Source organism: Carassius auratus, unplaced genomic scaffold (genome assembly GCF_003368295.1).
Source record: "Carassius auratus strain Wakin unplaced genomic scaffold, ASM336829v1 scaf_tig00214604, whole genome shotgun sequence".
NCBI classification, from domain to species: domain Eukaryota; kingdom Metazoa; phylum Chordata; class Actinopteri; order Cypriniformes; family Cyprinidae; genus Carassius; species Carassius auratus.
Window position 1 is genome coordinate 391606 of NW_020527735.1, and position 23908 is coordinate 415513.

Sequence of the window (23908 nt, forward strand, 5' to 3'; positions counted from 1 at the left end):
GTTTTTCCATGTAAGTGGGTAAAAGTAAAAAACATTAACAGACCAGTGAGGTCGGAGACTTTTGTTAAACTATGTTTATTGGTTACAGAGCAGACACAGCCAGCTCATATCTGCTGTTCAACTCAAGTGAATATTTGATCCAAACAATGATGCATATAAATATCTTAAATCTAAAGAGCAATGAGTACAGATTGGTGGATGACCACCCTGACCAATCCCTACATTACCCAAGCAACAAATTACAACACTGTTTATTGAGAAACTGCCATAAACAGGTAAAACATAGCCAGGCATCACTGTTATCACAAGGAACTCTATAAGGACTACGACTCAAGTGTTTTGAATAGGACTTTAAAAACTCCCCAATGGCTGATGAAGTTAACAAGCCATTCGTGTCTGAGAGTACATCCTCTATTAATTATTTGGCTCCTTTCCTATTCTTTATTTTCCACATATCTGTATTTATTACAGAACTGATAGCTTTCAACATATGGACATTCCCATTCAATTCACAGATGAAGCCATCTAAGTTTGCAACACTAAATCTGTGTAAAATCCAATAAGGCCAGTGCTATGAGGAGGTGAATAAAGATCCATTCACATCGAATAATGCGACAGAGCTCAGGGAGGGGACAAAAGCTTAAGAGAGCTACATGAAACCGCTGAATAGTGTTTGAGTGGATTTTTTCTATATTAAAGAGCAGAGGAGAAGGGCTTACATTGATTTCTGCTGCGCCGAATAAAACATCTGCAGGTTATACTTTGAAATGAAGTACTGTTTAGGGTCAAATACAGGGTGTAATCATTTAAAAAGTGAGGTTTGCATTGCAAGAGTGCTCAGTGTTTTAATTTTTTAACTCAGTGCTGTCTTACATTTTTGTGATAGCACTTTAATATGGAGCAAGAGTTTGCCGGACACTTCTTGGACCCATGACTTGGACCTATGCCATGGCACTCTGACCTAAAAGGGCTTAAGTGTTCTTGAAATTTGTCTTTGCTCTGTCTTGGGAGGTGTTAAGAGTGGGAGGGCTGGTTGACGCTCTAGAGGGCTGATAAGGTTTTCAGATTTATTTTAAAGCTCATGTTCTCCAGAGAGGGTGGCCACTCCCTACTAGGGCAAAGCTGATGACTTTCACAGCCAGCATCGAAGGGTTTTGAATGGTACATGAACTTGTCACTGAACACATATAAACCAGGTTAAACAAAAGATTACTTAAACATGCTTGTGATGGGTAACATAATGCATGTGGTGTAACACCCTGGAAAATGACAGAGGAAGTTTTGGGAAAACAGGCTGTTATATCCATACAGTTCCCATGCTGCTCTTGAGTTCACTTAATCATCTAACCTAGTCATGTTTGTGTCGTAAAGAGTGTTTCAGTGGGTTGGTAATTTGTTCATTGGATAACAATGTGGCATGTTAAATCACTCAGAGTTTCTTTACACATTACCAAAATTTTGCCAGGGAGTGACGGATAAGGTTATATAAAACTGGGCATCACAATAGTTAGTCTATACAATGTCTGCAACTGTAAATAAAGCAAATAGCTTTACTGCTTAGTTTGAGCCTATAGATCCCATGGTGCTCCTCTGGAGACGTGTCTCATATGTGTGTGCCAGTGCTGGCATGCATTGGTCTTATCAATGAGTCTTTCACTACAGCTTTGTGGTGCGGGGGAGTGGCTGCCAACACTGCCACCCCAACACAGGGATCCTTCAGTGCAGGAAACACAGAGAGAGCGCTTGCCTTTAAATACACAAACTCCCATTTAATACGCCCATGTTAATCTGAAGAGGGAGTGAAAGAGACATTGATAAATTCATTATGACCTGGTGAGAAAAGGGAGAAATGTTCTTACCTTGGCTTCACATTTTTTATGAGTAGCTGTTTTGCAGACTGTGGGCAGTAAAGAGAGGGAAATGTGTTGGTTAGGGAGGAATACTGAATCTGGTATGGTTTCATTATGCATTTGTGGCATACAGAGAATATTAGTGAACAATGTGAGGTAACATAATTTATGGGAGTTTTTATTAGGGATGAAAAGTATCAAAATAGCATCTAAAATCTTTATTACAAATCTTTTCCCTTGTGATTATTAAAGATTACAGTAAAAAAATTACTTCCGATAAAAGTGCCATAGTGTTATTTTAGTATTGTTTATATACTATCATGGTATCTATTAATATTTTAACTACTTTTATATTTATCTTTTTGGTTTTCATTTTATTTTTTGTCATTTTGTAATGTGATTTGTTTATATTTTTATTCAGTACAGTAATATTAAAGCCAATTATTTAATTTCACAATCAAAAAATATGTTGCTTCTCATTAAAAAATTCACAAGTGGAACAACATTATTTATGGGTCCTTGGCATTAAAAGTAATTAAAAAAACTGAAATAAAGGCTGAAATTGTCAGATGGCACTCACCTCGACAAAAAGAGCCCAAATTCTCCACACTCTGCCTGCACACCCCACACTGCCGCTTCTTTTTGAAGGTCTTTTCTTTAAAGATGTGGGGCTCGCCCTTCCCCGCCTGGAAAACACAAACACGTTTTAAAAAAACAAATGTTTTGTTCTTTATTTGTTGCTTAACTCATGCTTCTCTCTCAGTAACCGTCTGTAATCCTGTCATTTTGTCATTTGTTCACTATTTTTCCAAATAAATCTTCCCTTGCGTTCTGCTCTTCCGCCCGATTCCCTTCACTGACCTGAACTCTCCTCTGGATGTCAGCCATCTTTCTCTCTTTCCTTGTGCAGCAGCTCATTTTTCAATGCTAAGAACAAAAACAAAAACCCGACAAACCTTTTATCTGAAAGTGGCACATCTTGTGGTGAGAAACTTGATGAGGACAAACAACTCCACATAGCAAGCGCACTGTGCAGCGCTTGACTACAAAATATCTGACAGCCACATGTCCTCCTCAAATACTAATTTGTATGTTATCACTTCTGATGAGGCTCAAGACTAACACAAACTCATTATGCAGCATGTTTGGTTTGGTTTTAACTGTGTATAACGTCCCACAGCAGAGGAGCATAATGCAGCTTAGTGTTTGGATGTGCGTTTTTCCATTTGGCAGAGAGGTAGAGGAGTTTAGCACTCTTCTCCACTCTATGGACCCTGTTTGGACAGCTGGTGAGAAATGCAGCATGTGCTGTTAGGTGCCATAGCCACAGCTTCAGTAAGCTGGCACAAGCACATACAGCCACTGGAGTCCCTCACTCCACAGCCATTGTCTTTATGTACAATGGGCATCTCCAGCGATCACCTGTGAATATCATCCTGCACAACACAATACAAAGAGTCTTTTTTAAAATGTAAAAATATTTTTTTCAATCCAAGTTTAATGTTAGAAGTGCTAATTACTAATTAGATTTGCCTCTGGATGATTAAACAAAACAAACAGGTGAGGTCTAGGCAAGAAACCACCTAGAACACTCTGTCACCCTCAAAGAAACACCCTAGCAACCACCCAGAATACTCCACTACCCACATAATAACCTTAGCAATCACCCATTAATTCATAATTAGTAACACCCTAGCAACCACCCAGAACATTATAACACATACTAACACTCTAGCAACCACCAAGAACACCATAACACATAGTAACACCCTGGCAACCACCCAGAACATCATAACACATAGTAACACCCTATCAACCACCCAGAACATCTTAACACATAGTAACACCCTGGCAACCACCCAGAACACCATAACACATAGTAACACCCTGGCAACCACCCAGAACACCATAACACATAGTAACACCCTGGCAACCACCCAGAACATCATAACACATTGTAACACCCTAGCAACCACCCAGAACATCATAACACATAGTAACACCCTGGCAATCACCCAGAACACCATAACACATAGTAACACCCTGGCAATCACCCAGAACACCATAACACACAGTAACACCCTGGCAACCACCCAGAACATTATAACATTTACATTTACATTTAATCATTTAGCAGACGCTTTTATCCAAAGCGACTTACAAATGAGAACAATAGAAGCAGTCAGGTCAACAGGAGAACAACAACAGTATACAAGTGCCATGACAAGTCTCAGTTAGTCTAGTATAGAACGCATAGCCAGGATTTTTTTTTTTTTTTTTTTTTTTTTTTTTTTTTATTAAATGAACAAAGACAAGAAAATGAAAAGTACTGGTGTTAGTAGGTTAAGTGCAGGCGAAAAAGATGAGTCTTCAGACGTTTCTTGAAAATTAGTAAAGACTCAGCTGTACGAATTGGGATTGGGAGGTCATTCCACCAGCTGGGCACAGTCCAGGAAAAGGTCCGTGAGAGTGATTTTGAATTATACATTATAACACACAGTAACACCCTTGCAATCACCCAGAACACCATAACACACAGTAACACCCTGGTAACCACCCATAACACCATAACACATAGTAACACCCTGGCAACCACCCAGAACACCATATCACATAGTAACACCCTGGCAACCACCCAGAACATTATAACGCATAGTAACACCCTGGCAACCACCCAGAACACCGTAACACACAGTAACACCCTGGCAACCACCCAGAACATTATAACGCATAGTAACACCCTGGCAATCACCCAGAACACCATAACACATAGTAACACCCTGGCAACCACCCAGAACACCATAACACACAGTAACACCCTGGCAACCACCCAGAACACCATAACACCCTGGCAACCACCCAGAACACCATAACATATAGTAACACCCTGGCAATCACCCAGAACACCATAACACACAGTAACACCCTGGCAACCACCCAGAACATTATAACACACAATAACACCCTGGCAATCACCCAGAACACCATAACACACAGTAACACCCTGGTAACCACCCATAACACCATAACACATAGTAACACCCTGGCAACCACCCAGAAAACCATAACACACAGTAACACCCTGGTAACCACCCAGAACACCATAACACATAGTAACACCCTGGCAACCACCCAGAACACCATAACACATAGTAACACCCTGGCAAACACCCAGAACATTATAACGCATAGTAACACCCTGGCAACCACCCAGAGCACCATAACACATAGTAACACCCTGGCAACCAACTAGAACATTATAACACATAGTAACACTCTGGCAACCACCCAGAACACCATAACACACAGTAACACCCTGCCAACCACCCAGAACATTATAACGCATAGTAAAACCCTGGCAATCACCCAGAACACCATAACACATAGTAACACCCTGGCAACCACCCAGAACACCATAACACACAGTAACACCCTGGCAACCACCCAGAACACCATAACACATAGTAACACCCTGGCAATCACCCAGAAAACCATAACACACAGTAACACCCTGGTAACCACCCAGAACACCATAACACATAGTAACACCCTGGCAACCACCCAGAACACCATAACACATAGTAACACCCTGGCAACCACCCAGAACATTATAACGCATAGTAACACCCTGGCAACCACCCAGAGCACCATAACACATAGTAACACCCTGGCAACCAACTAGAACATTATAACACATAGTAACACTCTGGCAACCACCCAGAACACCATAACACACAGTAACACCCTGCCAACCACCCAGAACATTATAACGCATAGTAAAACCCTGGCAATCACCCAGAACACCATAACACATAGTAACACCCTGGCAACCACCCAGAACACCATAACACACAGTAACACCCTGGCAACCACCCAGAACACCATAACACCCTGACAACCACCCAGAACACCATAACACCCAGTAACACCCTGGCAACCACCCAGAACATTGTAACACACAGTAACACCCTGGTAACCACCCAGAACACCATAACACACAGTTACACCCTGGCAACCACCCAGAACATTATAACACACAGTAACACCCTGGTAACCACCCAGAACACCATAACACATAGTAACACCCCGGCAACCACCCAGAACATTATAACGCATAGTAACACCCTGGCAACCACCCAGAGCACCATAACACACAGTAACACCCTGGCAACCAACTAGAACATTATAACACATAGTAACACTCTGGCAACCACCCAGAACACCATAACACATAGTAACACCCTGGCAACCACCCAGAACACCATAACACCCTGGCAACCACCCAGAACACCATAACATATAGTAACACCCTGGCAACCACCCAGAACACCATAACACCCTGGCAACCACCCAGAACACCATAACATATAGTAACACCCTGACAACCACCCAGAACACCATAACACCCAGTAACACCCTGGCAACCACCCAGAACATTGTGACACACAGTAACACCCTGGTAACCACCCAGAACACCATAACACACAGTTACACCCTGGCAACCACCCAGAACATTATAACACACAGTAACACCCTGGTAACCACCCAGAACTCCATAACACATAGTAACACCCTGGCAACCACCCAGAACACCATAACACATAATAACACCCTGGCAACCACACAGAACACCATAATACATAGTAACACCCTGGCAACCACCCAGAACACCATAACACCCTGGCAACCACCCAGAACACCATAACACATAATAACACCCTGGCAACCTTCCAGAACACCATAACACATAGTAACACCCTGGCAACCACACAGAACACCATAATACATAGTAACACCCTGGCAACCACCCAGAGCACCATAACACACAGTAACACCCTGGCAACCAACTAGAACATTAGTCCATAGTAACACTCTGGCAACCACCCAGAACACCATAACACATAGTAACACCCTGGCAACCACCCAGAACACCATAACATATAGTAACACCCTGGCAACCACCCAGAACACCATAACATATAGTAACACCCTGACAACCACCCAGAACACCATAACACCCAGTAACACCCTGGCAACCACCCAGAACATTGTAACACACAGTAACACCCTGGTAACCACCCAGAACACCATAACACACAGTTACACCCTGGCAACCACCCAGAACATTATAACACACAGTAACACCCTGGTAACCACCCAGAACTCCATAACACATAGTAACACCCTGGCAACCACCCAGAACACCATAACACATAATAACACCCTGGCAACCACACAGAACACCATAATACATAGTAACACCCTGGCAACCACCCAGAACACCATAACACCCTGGCAACCACCCAGAACACCATAACACATAATAACACCCTGGCAACCATCCAGAACACCATAACACATAGTAAAACCCTGGCAACCACACAGAACACCATAATACATAGTAACACCCTGGCAACCACCTAGAACATTATAACACATAGTAACAGACTAGTAATCAAGTCTTTCATTCACTATGAACACACATCAGGTTCAGCTGCTTCAGTTGTTGGCAAATGCCCTGTAAGCAAGCAAGTGCTCCATGACAAATGTTATGTGTTATGCATTTAACTGTCCCATTTAAACATCCATGGTTACTAAGAACGCCTTCTTTCTGGGTTAAACAAATTGGATCTTCTTGTTGACCCCTCTCAGAGATCTCAGCCAGATCATGTTGATTTGCTTGGCCACTCCAGCAGTTCAGTTTGCCCACCCAAATTCATTTTCCTTAACTTTAGCCAAGGGTCAATGACGTATAATAGTGTCCACGATAAAGAAAATACAGTAAAAACACATGAGCCAAGCTTCCAGATGTACTCTGTATTCATGCTGGTTTCACATGGTTGTGAAAAACCTTTACAATACATCATTTTCAAGAAATGCTTCAATTTAATGGCTCTTTTAGTGACATTTAGTTTATACTGTGTGTTTAGTCTTTTAGTTTTATTACATTTAATGCCACAATATTTCAAATATTTTTGAAATATTAATAAAGCAGTAAAGCAGTTTTGTTAACTGATTTTGAAATATATATATAATGATAATGATATGAATGATAAATAAATAATAAATGTGCAATTAATCACATATATAGAGGACCAAAATGTACTTGTCCTCTAATTCTGGCCTACAAGTCAGTGTTTTTGTAATTAAGCCCTATTAAGCAAAGCATAAAAGTGACCTTTCTGTGCACCCTAATTAGGTGAGCACAGAACACACATTATAAAGCTTACCTCTCTACTGCTAAAGTCCACAAGGGTCAAGAACCCGAATGAAAAAAAAATAAAAAAAAATCAGCAGGTCATTACCTGCACTAAGTCACATCACCACCTGCAAAATCACGTCCCACAGTTCCGACGCTCTCTGAGGTGTGACTGCAACACCCGTCAACAGACTAACCTACTGCCCAACAGTGTGCCAAGAGTGGTTAGTCAGGCTAGGGACAGCCCCCAGGCCACGGAGCACAGACAAGGAGGGACTGTTCACTTAATTTTAGCCATACAGAACAGCTAGCCAAAGCTCTCTAGCAAAAAGAACAGCCTTTGATGGAGAAAAAAACCCTCCCCTTCAAACTCAAATGAAAGAACAGAAGAGGAATTGAACAGACAATCTGGAAATTAACAGACAGAGAAATGACAGAAAGCAAGAGGCGATCCGATTACCTTAAAAGCATATATGGTTTTGAATTATTGAATTATTTATATGGTTTTGAAAAACATTAATAACACTTTTAAAAAAAGTTTAAATGAAAACAATATTTTAATAAAATAATAATTTTTAAAAAATGTATATAAAGTTAGTGTGTGTGTGTGTGTGTGTGTGTGTGTGTGTGTGTGTTTGTGTGTGTACAAGCCATAATTCATTCTGGCTTTCTCACACTCTTACATTCTCCTTTCACATACATACATTTCTACCTTTTTTGGTATCCGTTACTTCCTGTTTAAGACCAGGAAATACATGTGCAAGACCTGCTCAGCTCTTCCTCACAATTTTACAGTTATGGTATTCAAAGTCATCCTTTTCTTTTAGAGTACATATTTTAAGTTTTTTTTTTTTTTTACTTCAACATATCATTATGTAACCTACATGTTCTACAGATCTGTGTTCACGTTTTAAGACACTGATTTTGATTGTATTAACAGTGATTAATGCTAAGGAAATTTTCTACTGGTCCGGTTTGCCCAGGGGTTTACATTTTTTTTACTTGCCCTGGCAAAATTTTCACAGGACTTGCCACAATCAATCAATCAATCAATAAGACTTATTGTTTTCATTGTTGACTGTAACATTGTATTGTTATAAATAATAACCATTTTGCACAAATAGGTACAAAAGTTCAAAGATAAAACTGAAATGAACCATTCTTTTTCAGGTCTTTCAGGAAGGTCTAACTATTCCAGTTAAGTATGCACTGATCAGGATTTTATTTATTTTACACTCAAATGAGCCGATTTCGGACCTCATTGAAAACACTAGTCTAGCACTGAGTTATTGCTGCACGCAGAGCTGTGCTAATTAACACTCATTTAATGTGTATTTAATGATGGTAAGAGGAAAAAGAAAATGCCATCGAAACTATTCTGAAGACAGTCAGTTCTCCTCAGATATACATCCATATTCACCCCACCCTAATTACATAATTATGGTTTTCTTTCAGTATTTCAATGAATTTGTTCTGTCTGGGACAGTATTTTCTATGCTGGCACGACTTCTCTCATCTTTGTGTCCGTCTTCAGTGCATCGGTCTTAAAGATGATCACTACGTTTGTGTTACCAAACTGCATCCTGTCAGGAATTACCTGAATATTACTAAAATACGAATAACCTAAAATATTACAGACAGTTAAGGTTATACTGGCATTGCCAGATATTGAAAAATAAATAATTCAATAATTATAATTATATATATGTATGTGTAAGGAGAATGTATGTGTGTGAGAGTGCCAGAATGAATTATGGCTTGTACGGCCCCTCATAGTATGTATACACACACACACACACACTCATATATATTATAATCATTTTCCATTTCAATTTTAGTTAATGTTTTAGTAAAGTTTTATTTCACGTAAAACAAATGCTTTTCTTAGAGTGTAGTTTTAGTCCACTATAATAATGCTTGCTTCTTACATCTCGAATCTTCAAAACATTTAAAATGTTAAAAACCTAATTTTATATTATATTATTACATATTATATATATATATATATATATATATATATATATATATATATATATATATATATACACACACTGAAAAACTGCAAACTGAACTAATCTTGCCCAATCATAAAAATATAAACTCTTATAACATTTTGACCTTGATGCACAGGGAACCTCTATGTGATTTCACTTCTTGTAAAGTTTTTTTTGGTAAAAGAATTTAATTCTTTAATGAGGCTTTTTCATTATATATTTTTTCCAATTCTTTATTCATTATTAAATTATATCATTTAAAAAGTTATGCTCCTCCCCCAAAAAATATGTTTCAATAAAAATAAAATATTCAAGTCACTGTATGCAGGAATTTATTTTTAATTATCATTTATTTTTTTTTATTTTTTTTTTTGGTATTTGTGAATTCACAAATTGAACAAATAAGAATCACTAACAGACTGTTAGACTAATTCAATGTGAGACACACAAAACTTCCTGTCGCTGTAGTTGGCAGAGCCAACTCAAAAAGAGACAGCACTGCAGATTTGGTGGTGGAGCCTCTAGGATTTCAGCCTCTTAGGTACAAATCCAAGCAGAAGCAGCCCACAAACTGGAGAGTTGCTCTGATCTCCATCCTGCCTTAACCACAAATGTTCTCCAATCAGCATTAATGCCCTGGGTGCCCCAAAGAGACGACCCTGCCATCCATCTCCCATAGGGCGCGATAAACAGAAAGCATCTGTGAATAACCAAGTTATCAACCACAAACTCATTCCTGCAACCATGGTGGTCCACCAACAGATGCTAAACATTACATTTTCAAATCATACAGACAAAGAAACTCTGGTAACCGGGCACAAACAACAATTCGAGAAAACAACGATTCGAACCGACAGTTCAGGAGAATAAACATCAGTGGAACTGAATGAAGGGACGGAGATCTTGGACATCAAACTGTCCTAAAATCATGAACCAGTAAAGGAATATGTGAGCTGCTGTAATCTACACTTGCTGAATAAGTGATTTTAATGCTAGAGGAATTAGCTTTCCTGGCCAAACAATTCAAACGAAATGTTTAAAGTGCCGTTCGATGCAATAGCACTAAAATCCTGCCATTTTTGCAGATTGTTCTGGCGGTGCCATGCTCACACAGCCACAATTCAAGAGGATGGTTGCTATGCAGTTGCTAGGGTGTTCTGCACTGAAAATAAAAATATCCAGTTAAATTTATGCTAAAAAACGCAGCTGTGGCTGCCAGAAACGGCAATGTGACATTTTACTGTTTTTCCCTGGAAATGATATGGTAATTCACAGTTTTACAGTAGAATCACACACAATGCAATGTTAAAACAATTTTTAACCATATTTTTTTTTCTGTAAAAATTACAAACATTTGTTAATAGGGCATTACTCTGCAGTTGGTAAAATGTTGCAGGAGGTTGTTAAGTGATCACTTACTGGTTCAATACAATCGTTAATTCATATATCTTTTTCACTGGGTCCCATACATGTTTTAATACCTGAAAATAGTCTGATTGCTTAGAAGTAAATGCACATCCCTCCCCATCAAGCCTCACAGTTTAAGGCCTTATTCACATCTGTAGCACAGCATCCTGCTGAACACACCGAACATTTAGGGTTAATAAAGAATGAGTAGCATAAAAAAGTGTTGCAGGCCTTTTTCCTCACTGAGGGGTGGTAAAGGGAAAGCAAACGAGCCGTGTGTGAATCCAAGTGTGTGTTTATAAGTGTGTGTGTGTGTGTCTGTGTGTGTGTAGGGTGGGACAGGCAGTGAAAGAACAGAGACTGCCTGTTCCAGTGATGAAGTCAGCGTAGTGCCATTACATACTTCCTGCGCTAATCAAATATGTCTCCATGACAAGCAAACGCACAATGACCAAACCACAACACATGCAACATTCACAGCGAGCTAACTGTAAATCATAATGAGCATGTAAACTACTCAGCTACAAGAACTGATCAACAAAAATCAAATATATTGAATACCGAAGGGAGGTGTCTCCTTCCATGATGGTTACAGCATCCACAGGAAATGATAGGCTAATCTGTCCATCCTATTGTGACTGAGCTATTATTTGTACTTCCTGCTATCAGTCATCACTGAGACTTCACATACTAAATCACACAGCAGTCAGACCCTTGTCAAGAACTTACTCTACCGCACAATGTTGTCATGTTACTATACAGCCATGGCCAATATTATCGGCACCCTTGGTAAATATGATCAAAGTATACTTCAGAGATATTTTACTAATAAGAATTTCTAGGGGTGCCAATAATTGTGTCAAACGAGTATTTGAGAAAAACCTTTATTTCATAACTACATTTCCCCCCCATTTTAAATTCTTCTTATGCAATAAAAAAGGATAAATTTTTGTGATTTTTTTTAATTAAAGATCAAAAGGATTAACAGTGCAGATGAATTTTCACAGCCTTCTTTGATCGTATTTTCCAAGGGTGCCCATATTTTTGGCCATGACTCTATATAACCCAAGAGAAAGTCTGCTACAAATACATAGCTAAAACACAATCAAGCACACCTACGTCCAATTACACATCAGGAATTCCTGTGGCATGACTCTTTCGTGAACCTTTATGTCAGTAAACGTTCGCACACTGTAATCTAACTGCGGCGGTCGGTTTCAAACTGTTTTGATTGAGCATTTCAATTTGATGCGAAACTTGAAACTTCAGAAAGAACCAAGTAAAACACACTAATCAGTGACCACACTCGTTTTATGACTATACATAAATGGCTCAATATGCTTGTAAAGAAATCCCTGTGATTATGGCTAATATCACAGAGTAATTACTTGCAACTTTTCAACTGCTCTACAATCAACAGCAAGAATTATTACTGTGTGTCGCTCGGTAGCACTTCTATTGCACTGCTCTCTTACACATCTATAACTCTTTCCCTGGATTCTTCTGTAATGTAAACAGTATATGATTCTCCTCAAGCAGACCAATTCATAGACGAGTGTGACAAAATGAAGTCAGCGTTACATCTGCTTTGTGTATTCAGGTGGATACAATAAGCTGAAACAGTCCATACGAGGTCCGATATGAAGTGACAGCTCCGACAGCTCATAGCATGAGAGAGAGAGAAGTAATTATCATGTAGGTAGCAAATCATATCAGCTATTTACTGAGCTACTAACAACCAACCAGCCCACTTCAAATGAAAGGTTTTCTTATACGCTCCAAACTGTGGTCATATTTAATGGCTGTTTAGCTGTATTCGGAGCTGTACGGCAGAAGAGCACCCTTCATTGATGATCTCACACACAGTCTACAGTCTGTACATCCTTCAGGAAACTTCTTTTATGGACTTCTGCATCATTCATCACGTTATTACACTGTTTGCCTGTGGAAGCTATGCAATGTTGGCTAAAATACACCTATTACATGTGTAATGTCCCAAGATGCTTTAAAGAGGAACATCACACAAGGTTTACAAAGAAATAAATGTCTGCATGTTGTGTTCCCACAATAGAACATGTTTTTCATCATCTTCTTAGATTTTGCATAGCCTTTCTTCTCACAATAATGATATGACACTGATATTCAAGATATTTTACATGACTATTCTTCAGAACATACAATAATATTACCATAGCCTCCTGAGACCCAGGCAAAGACCTTTGTCCTCTGTAGAGGACATTCTATTTTAGTGAACTCCTCTGAGACGTACATGCCACGGTCTGGATGTCCTGTACAGAGCACATTCAGGGCTATGTAGAGATATCAAATGTTTAGCGTTTTGATCATAAACACTTCCTTTCTTTGGTTTTGAAATATGACTGATACTGACAGAATTCAGAGAAATATGATAATATTTTGTAAGTGTCATTTAAATCTAACTATTCTTTTTAATTGTAAAAAAAAAAAAACGAAAAAAAAAAAAAACATGGGGTTTCAAATAGGAATATGACTTTTTGTTGTGAAACAGGGCATACTTTTTATACATGTCTCCTGTACAGGACACCAGAACAAACAATATGTTTATCAGGCATTTTGGGGTCAATAGGGAAATAAATTATAGATCAATATTTATATGAAATATGAGATACTCCCATTATTACACTTCTTTTCCCATTATGGTTTCCCCCAAGAACGCATTAATTTGAAAATTAGATGCAATGTATAGACACATTATATTGAATAGGACCAATGTATGGACATTTTACGCACATATTGCATAAAGTAAAATAGTAAATCAAATCATTCTGTTATCTTTCATAACATAGTTGAGATAATCGTCTTTGTACAAAGTTTGGTTACAAATAGCCTGAACCCTAAAAAATGATTGGTGAATAAAAAAGTAAAATATTTTTGTTTTTGCCTATACATGCCTTTTCATGTTTAAATATTTCTTCTCCATTTGTTTCTTATGCTCACAAACCAATGTAATGGCATAATCCTGACATTATTAATTTATTACTTTTCTATTTCAAACTTCAATCATTAAATTAAATTAAATGACAACCCTACTGTTTTACTGAAGCAACTTTTTTTTTTTAAAATAATATATATAATTGACTTAAAAATATTTAATAGTACAGGTTAATAGATTCGCTGACCATAACCAAAAATGCTGTCTATGTAGAAAGCTCACTATGTTTTGAGACACAGCCGATGTCTCTGGTGAGGCGTTTAATGCGTGATGACGCAGTAACTATTAGTTCCCATCTCGTGAAGTCATATGATGACTCTTTCTTTCTGCTCCAGTGTTTGGTGTAGCTGAACCCCTGGTAAAGAGTGGCAAACCAAAGTGCGCGTTTCCTTTCACTTTCAGCGACGACATACGCATTAAACACAGACTCACACACTGGGTTCAAATTAGTTCTCGCAAGACTTAATTAGCAGAGGGATGCAACTTTTAAGAGTTTTTCATTTGTGGTTATGTAAAACGTGTAATTATTTTAACTACAGAAAGAGAACGAGAGACTGCTGTTGCATCTGACATGTTGCATGCCATGATAGTGAACATGAAAGCAGAACCAGTACCAGCGATCTTCCATTAAAAAGCACACTGTACTTCTTGCACAAGCGTATTATTTACCATATGGGTCAAAACTACTGTATCTTATTTACAGTTAAAAACAAACTAAAGTCGCTTTTCTCACAAGCACTCACATATATGATGCTCTTACACATAACACAGGGAAACTGCATAATCAAAACAGTGTTGCTCCTAACACATTATTTGCATAACATGCATACAATAACATTTAATAGAAATAATAATTCATGTAATAACATCTCATTTCAACCATTGTGTGCCCAATTCTTTACATTCAGGCACTACAGAAGTGTACTGAACGAAAATACTTTACCTTACTCATGTTTTTGGAGAATATTCCAACTAAAAAAATGTTTCCTTAAAGATTTCACGAGCTACATTCCCAACGAGTCAATGGAGTGTCACTCGACTACTGATGGAGATCTTTTCTTTACTCTCACTAGACTCCGAGTCTGGCAGTGGGAGGAGCTAGTATAGCGGGAAAAGAACACTGTGGAATGTTGTGACTGGAAGCAAACTTTTCTGATTAGCGGCATCCTGACGAATCGATAGCTGATTGGATGCGATGCCAATTAGAAGCGCCTGCCTTAATGAATATCTTTCACTATAGCATCACTTTCATTGAGATAATTAGCTCATTTCTGCTTAAAATAATTCAACTTATATTTAATTGTTTATTTATGAATTAATTATATCATCTAATTTTTTTATTGTATATTATATTATATTATTAGCCTATGTTTTCCCTTACTCAACAGGAAATTGTGGTATTAACACCAATAAATAAGCAAGCAAAGTTTAAACAACTTTGCAAATAATAAATTTGATATTAAATTAAATCTTATATTACTTTGTGGCTGGTGTGCATTAGACTGTTATTTATTATTTTTAATGTTACATACATCATTTTATCTACAGTACGAATGTATATACAAAGGTATGCAAGTGTGGCCCTCTATTAAAAACACAATAGCGACATCAACTGGTCACATGCGGAGTTTTCTAGAGGTGCAGCATGTAAAGCGCGCTCAGTAGTATTCAAACGCAATTTAAATTGCGTAAAATGTAACTTTTGTTACATTTCTTAAAAGACGGAAGTTCCAAGCACGCAATAAAAATGATAAACACCTTCAACTAGTCCATGGAACAAACATCCCAGACTTAATTGTGAAACAGACAAATTTGTTTGTTTTTGCCAATTAAGACCGATCAAACATTACATGATTAAAACGAATGGCCTCCAAACTAAGTGATGAATCTAAGCCATCAGTCTACGAGCAGAATAAACCGAAATGTGCTCTGTGGAATCGCACAGTCCAGCAGATGTGGCTTCCAGCACTGAAGCCCCACACGAACACCATCTGATATGTGCTAATGATTGATGCATTTGTGAAATAAGCTCAGTGTATTAATAAAACAGTAGGACTGATGTATGAAATCCAAACTCAAATCAGCAAATAGCAATGTTTTGCTGAATGTTTATTTGAATTACTTAGGGAATGTTTGTGAATAGTCAGAATTGGAAATAAAATGTGAAATACAATTTTTTATTTTTATTTTTATTAGGGTTCATATATATATATATATATATATATATATATATATATATATATATATATATATATATATATATATATATAATTTTATTTCATTAATTGATTTGTTCTTGATTATACTGAGATGTACTGATCTGTTTAAAACCAGATATGGAAATTCCAGTAAATTATATATATTTTATATATTATTTTATTAAAATCTAGACCAGGGGAGAAAACTAGAGGTCTAGAAGAATGATTATGAGATTATAAATATATTTTGACTTTTTACTAGTCCACTTCTAGATCTACTGACATATATCACAGAATATAAAAATAGAAGATAAGAGTTGTCTGAAGTTGGGATCAAAAGGGGTGAAAGAGAAAAGTAGAGAGAAAGCATGAGTATCAGGTGGGGAGGAGAAATGATACAATCCAATTAAGGAGAGTGAGTAAGTAATGCTTGTTGAGAAATGGTCCAGATAGATGTGTGTATGACACACAGGCCGTGGGAGAGTGTGTGCAGACAGGATGTGGAAGGCACATGGTTGGGGAGAAAGGGGCCCTCCAGCAGGCAGAATGTGAACATTAGAGAAACATGTCCTGTCCCACTCACCAAGCCATGTGCATACACATTTATACTGTTTACTGAACCAGAGGAGAGAGTCTTCTTTATCTACAATTCACGTTTAATCTTTCAAAATAGAACTGTATTCTTCTGCATTGTACACGCTTTCACTTTTCCATCTCTCCCTGTTCTAGTTCTCATATTTAAGGTTAACGCAAGTAACTCATCCCATATATTTGTACTGTAGACACGAGAAATGCCTGAAATCATGTGGCTTGTGGAGGAGAGGTGTTATTACTTTTATAAGCAATCAGAAATATTGTATTAAAAATGTATTATTATCAGTTATATTTATATAGTATCAGTGTATTATTCTTTATTTTAAAATTATTATAATAATCAACACAAATGTCTGTATTTGAAGAAACACCCAATGTTTAATCAGATTTTTACGTCATTACAGCTTAAGTGTGGGGGGAAAACTGTTCTCTGATTATATTTACCTGAACAGTAAATAATTATCAGTATTTTAAACAAATTATATAAAAGATTGTACAAATGATTTTTGTGATTATTTCACTCTGCTTTGATAATGAGTTTAAGCTTCAATGGAAATATTTTTTTTTATTATTTTCAATTTTATTAGTTTAAATATTATTTGTCAAAAGTGTTTGTCAATATTATTTTGAGTGATAGTGTATATTAAAGGAGAGACCGGAGTTATAGAAAGCAAAATATCATGGAAACTTTAGCAGAGGAATAATGCTCTGGCAAACACCCACAACACTATAGCATCATAATGATGTGTTTTGTAAAATGTAAAAATGTATCTTGTAATTATAGCCAGGGGACTGTGGTGGGACAAAAATGAAAAAAAAAAAAAATAGAGTGAAAAAAGGTGGAAGTGTAAATAGAGCATGATCATTACTCACAGACAGCAACCCCCAGCTGTGGAGCTGAAACTGTTTTAAAGAAGGCATGTTTCTGCGGCACAGAGGAGGCCTGTGTTACTTACTGGAGCACCTAAAATTATCCAAAATAATAAAACAGGAAGTCCCCGATATTTCAAAACACCTGTGGCCGAGTCCACATATACACTTTTACATCTTGTGCCCTTTTCAAATGAATGCGCTTTGGAAACACATATTTGTCGTGTGATGATGTAATATTGACCAACAGTTTTAGAGAGAACACAAACATTATTAAAAAAGAGGGGGATGCTGAGAGAGGGAGAGAGAGAGAGATGAGAACATGCAGAAAGAGGAAATGGAGGGAGGGGTGAGTGCAGGAATGATTGGGTACAAAAGAGCCAGGGGCTGATTAAATACAGCTGTGGAGAGAGGGAGGGAAATAAATGATGGAGAGAGAGAGAGAGAGAGAGAGAGAGAGAGAGACTGAGGTAGGCTGGTGAGGAGGGGATGGACTGAATGTAGAGGGATTCAGAGAAGGGGTGTGCTAGAAATGAGAAAAAAAATGGGGGAGTAAATATGAAGATGCAGCATTGGGTCCACTTTTGTGGACTTTTCGAAAATAAACTTGCTAAAACACTTAATTGCTCATTAACGTAAACATGAACAATAACACAAATGCTGTCTGTTTTTTTTTTTTTTTTTTTTTATGAAAGCCATGATCATTTCCACAAGTGTTGTTTCCATCACATCTCATGTCTTGTGTTTAATAGATGTATGTGGTGGAAATGACATTAACATTTTTAAATGTACACATTTTCAATTTGACAAACTTACAGTACACTGTAAAAAATCCAACTCACAAAAAGTTAGACTAACGATTATATTTTAGTTAACTGGACAATTAAATGCAAAAATGTTGGCATAACTAGTGAAAAGACGTTGGTTCAACAATTGTTGAATTAAATTCAATTTGTAAATTCAAGTTAACAAGCATACAAGTTGGGTTGGAGGTTGGAGCATGCGCACTGTAAAGACCATGAAATTGGCCCATGTGCAATGAAGCGCACCAACACCGAACAGACAAATGAGCCTCTCCCTAACTGTGGTGGATACGGTGAATAGGCTAAAGTCCCAAAAAGCCCCTAAAAACATTAAAAGTTGAAATTACATAGCAAAAGTTTTTTTTTTTACTATAAAAACTCAATCAGCTAAACAAAAGATTTTAAGTTGGGAGACATGTGACCTTACTCAGTGAATTGAGTTAAGTGAACTAATTCGTTTAAAAGTTGAGTAAACTCAAAAAAGCTGTGCAGCAAATTACCTTGTAATTTTAAGTTAAGTTTTTTATCTTTTTTACAGTGTATGAGTGGCAATGATAAAATATTCTGTTCAGGTTTTATTCTTTTGATAAAACTTTTTGGAACAAATTTGTTTATTATGATGGAAATAAAACAGAGGAAATAAGTAATAATAAAAAAATAGCAAATTTAAGATTATAAATATTAGATTATTTCACTCGGTTTCCATTATTTAAAAAAAATGTAAAAAAAAATGTAATACTTTATAATGGATTTAAATATTTTATATTACATTTATTCATTTATTTACAATACTAATACAACAAATTTAAGAAAGTGAAAAGTAAAAAAACAACAACAACAACAACAACAAAAAAATCATTATTTTAAAACTAGTAATGATACCGTGATAAATGTGGTCATTTTTTACAATGAAAAAAAAGCTAAAATTTTATTATAAAAGTGACTATAAGGCAGAAGTAACACCCAATATTTGAACTGATTTTCATATGTTTTATGAAACGCTGAATCATATGCCACTTCTCAATCTTTGCCAATTTCCAAACTCACTCCCAAAACATTTACAGTACCACACAAACTCTGCAGCAGGCAAATGTCAGGGTCGTATTCTGAATGGTGAAGGAAAGCAAACAGATGTCATAGAAAATATGTTATTATTATGACCCCAGCACACTAATGCTTTGATGAAGTGGCACTAAAAGGGCAGGGATGGCTTTCCTTTTCCTCTCAAGTGTTTCCAGTTCACATTCCTCACTGCGCACACAATTTTTCCCATGTTCCCTCACTACACACACATCCTCTTTCTGTCAGAGTAACACCATGATGTCTGACCGTGTCCTCCTGAGAATATGCAGACAGTAACACACTGTAGGTGTGTGTGTCCTTAGCCTAAATGAGATCAGTTTCATTTGAGAATGAGGGAATGTGAAACAGACAGATCAGTGCTTCCAGAATTCCAGTGATTGTGAGACGAACTTGTGACCACAGTGTGAGGACGTTGTGAGTAGACGCCAATGTGTTGTTAAGTGGTTGCTAGGGTTTTCCAAATATTTGAAGATATACTGCTATGCAGTTACTAGGGTGTACTGGGTGGCTTCTATTGCCTAAATTGTAATTCTAATTGCTCAGAAATGTAATGGTTTTCATTCATAGCACAAAGTGTTCTTTTTTTATGTGCATGTTGGGATCAGTGGAAGAAGAAATAAAAACATGTTTATGTCCCTGTATGTGCTTTATACCAACAGCATGCATGAGTGCGTGTTCCTGGGAAAAACAAAGCCTATTTATACGTTGACCAGGCGTTTTCCTGTGCGGTGTTTATAGTGGATGACTGTGGATTACGGCTGCAGTAAACTAGCACTTGTTAAAGTTTCTGTCATTCCATGCATATTCTAGGAATATACCATAAGTCCCAAAGAGCAAAGGTAAACAAAGAGGATAGTTTGAGAACAGCTGTGTTTTCTCATTGCAGAGGAAACTCAGGAAACCATAATGCACAGCAGTTTGCTGGATATTGATTAGAACCAGCGAAAGGACTGAAATAATGATTTCAATAGGAATTCATCACTTAAAATATTTTGTCAGTCAAGGACTCTACTTATTAATCAGTGTTTAAATATTTTGCTCAAACAAGCCTATCACAAGTTTTGAAAAACAAACAAAATAAAAAAGAAACAAAACAAAATAAGATAAGATAAAAAAAATAAAACAAAAACAAAAAAAACAATAAAACAAAACAATAGATTATAGAAAATTAAACAATAAATAAAATAAAAAAGGAAGTTAATAAAACAAATAAAATAAAATGAAATAAAATAAAAATAAAATACAATTTCTGTTTCCTGGTCAAAGTGACCATCCAGATGTAAAAACTCTCCCTCAGAGACAAAGAAGAATGACACACAATGTAAGACAGCTTGCAGACCTCACAGACTCTCAAGACAGAGACTGGAATGAAGTCTTGGTATTCATCACACTAAAACAATAGCAGTTCTCAATAGCAAGATTCTGAGAGGCTAAAGCTTTTCTATGTTAATTTATAAAAAAAATAAAAATAAATAAACAGCCAAGGGCTACGAATAATGCAATCTGTAATGAAAGGGTAATGATTTGGTGTGACGAGTAAGTAATACATGGATCTAAACGGTCGTGGGTTCAGATCCTGTGAGGGTTGATCTATGAAGCCCTTGACTTCTGGACACCAAAACTGTGGTTGCTCTACTGGGGCATAGAAAGCATCAGCTAAATGTCAGATTGCTAGTTACTTTAGATAGCACCATAAATGGGCTATATGATTGCATTACACAGTGTTTCATTATAGTCTCATCAGCAGACCAAAATCCTCCTCTATGTCACATGATCATACACTGATTTAGGAGTATCACCATTAAACTGCAACCACAGCAAAAGAAAATAAACTAGTCTGGTATTAAAATAAATATCTGTAAAAGCAAGCATTATGGTTGCAGTAATAGGAGGAAGCATTCAAAATAAACCACAGCCTTATGCAAGTTCGCTTATTAAAATATCAACAGGACAGTGGATGGACTATTTTGCAGTACCTCAGATATGTAGGTGTTTGTAGGTGTACAGATGATGGACATGCGACAAAATATGAAAGTGGCATGGCTGAATAAATGCTAAGAGAGACATAATAATAATGATTCCCAGGCCTTCTTGACGGGATAAGCTACAACTTTGTGACTTCAAACGGAGGGCTCAAAGTTCCCACGCTGGACTACACGTGAACGGGCCTCGGGGACCAGACCATTTTAGACTTTCACTCTCAGGCATGTAAACACACAGTCAAGCCCTCCTCAAGTTTTCCAGGCCTTCTTTGTCAGAGTCAACAATCAGGGAGATGTCGTTACTCCTAAACAAACGCACTCATCCTCACACAAAGATCTGAACAAACCCCTAATCTTAAGTATTCAGCGTGTATAACTCATCCCATACTGGTATGATACGTCAAATTGTGCAGCTTTTTGAGGAAAAAAAATCCCAACCCTAACCCTAACCCTAAGTGATCATACTTCTGGGTCACACTTTATTTTAAGGTCCCGATCTCACTATTAACAACTGCATCAATATACTATTGATTTGCTGCTTAATAATAGTTAGGGTATCTAAAATATGGTTGTGAATGAACAGCCAATATGATTTAGAATTGGTTCCTAAAATAAAGTGTTAAAAAATTATGATTTTCATATTGTGTGCAATAAATTGGGTGAAAAATGTCTCATATGCTCACTATAAACTAAACTAGGGATCTAAGTTATATCTAGCAAAGAAAAATCCAAAGACACTTGATCAGTCATCCAGAACACTGTAGCAACCATAAAGAATACCCTAGCAACCACTGAAAACAACCACTAGAGGACCAGAGTAAATATCCAAAGTACTCTCGCAATCAAAATATTATTAATAAACATATTCGGTCAGATGAGGACTCACCAGTGTTTGGAGAACTGGCCCAAAAGACAGGTCACAAAATTGGCACAATATATTCTTCTTAAATTATGAATAAATAAACAACAGGGAACAGACACTGGCTTTCAAAAAGCAACAATCCAAAATAGCATAGCAACCACGCAGAACACCTTCGTAACCACTGAGTATACCCTAGCAACCATCCTAAATACCCTGGCAACCACACAGCAACACCCTGGCATTGTGATGGCAAGTTTTGCATAGGCAAGCATCACATTTTATTCAAATATATGAACAAATCTATTTTCGATAATGTGATAAATACATGAAAAATCAAGGCAAGCATAAAACACAGTTCTAGACCCTCTAAACATAACAAGCATGTAAGTGCACAACGTATATTTAGGCAGATCGCAAATGCATCCTATTTGATACTGTTTTCAATAAAAGTAAGTAAGTTCAACAGCTTGCAAAACTTCTGACTGACCCTTAAGACCTGAAACAAACCCAGTTCATCACATGGGTTTCACCACAGACTCTTGATCATCTGACACAGCAGCACACAAATAAATATGTTTTCTGAACTCATCACCTATAGAACATTTTGAAAGTACCCACCTTGGTCAGCCTCATGTTTCCCCTGGACTTTCCTCTCTCCCTCCTTAAAGACCCTGTCACGGGTACCGGTTCTGGCTCATCCCCACAGCTATCCACACTCAGGGCACAACCCATATAGAGATCTGGACCCTGCTGGTCCGTCTCACCACGCTCGCTCTTTCTGGATGATGTTTCCCGAGCACACAAGAGCAGCTGTTTTTGTCTGCTCACTTGAGGCCCTTCCCCTTTTCCTGGCTCTCATTCAAACACAGACGCATGTTCGCCAGTTCACACTCATCTGTCTCTTGTGAGTACACATGGGTAAACAAAGGTGAGAATATACCCATTTAATCAAAAGTCTATTAGCACTCTGAAAGCAGCACGCGTACGGTCAGCCAAATGTACACAACTCACAAGCCAACATCCAGAGGATATCAGCCCCCACCCCCTACTTTTCCCAGAAACACTCACTCCATTGTGCTCAAGTTCTGTCTTTCA

General features: G+C 37.5%; 1 protein-coding gene across 6 annotated transcripts in view; it reads right to left on the minus strand.

The window, feature by feature from the left end:
* Window positions 1-23848, minus strand: part of LOC113092495 (tensin-2-like) — a 48646-nt gene extending 24798 nt beyond the window's left edge. For 2 of the 6 annotated variants that reach the window (XM_026258115.1, XM_026258113.1), the window contains exons 1-3: window positions 23432-23845; window positions 2431-2536; window positions 1860-1897 (exon numbers count right to left, since the gene is read on the minus strand). In XM_026258115.1, coding sequence (XP_026113900.1) covers window positions 1860-1897; window positions 2431-2536; window positions 23432-23545 — 258 coding nt within the window. In that variant the 5' untranslated portion in view covers window positions 23546-23845. Of the gene's footprint in view, window positions 1-1859; window positions 1898-2430; window positions 2537-2711; window positions 2778-15364; window positions 15596-23431 lie in introns of those variants that run through there. The other 4 variants (XM_026258117.1, XM_026258116.1, XM_026258114.1 and 1 more) reach the window with 4 other exon arrangements.
* Window positions 23849-23908: the final 60 nt, after the last annotated feature.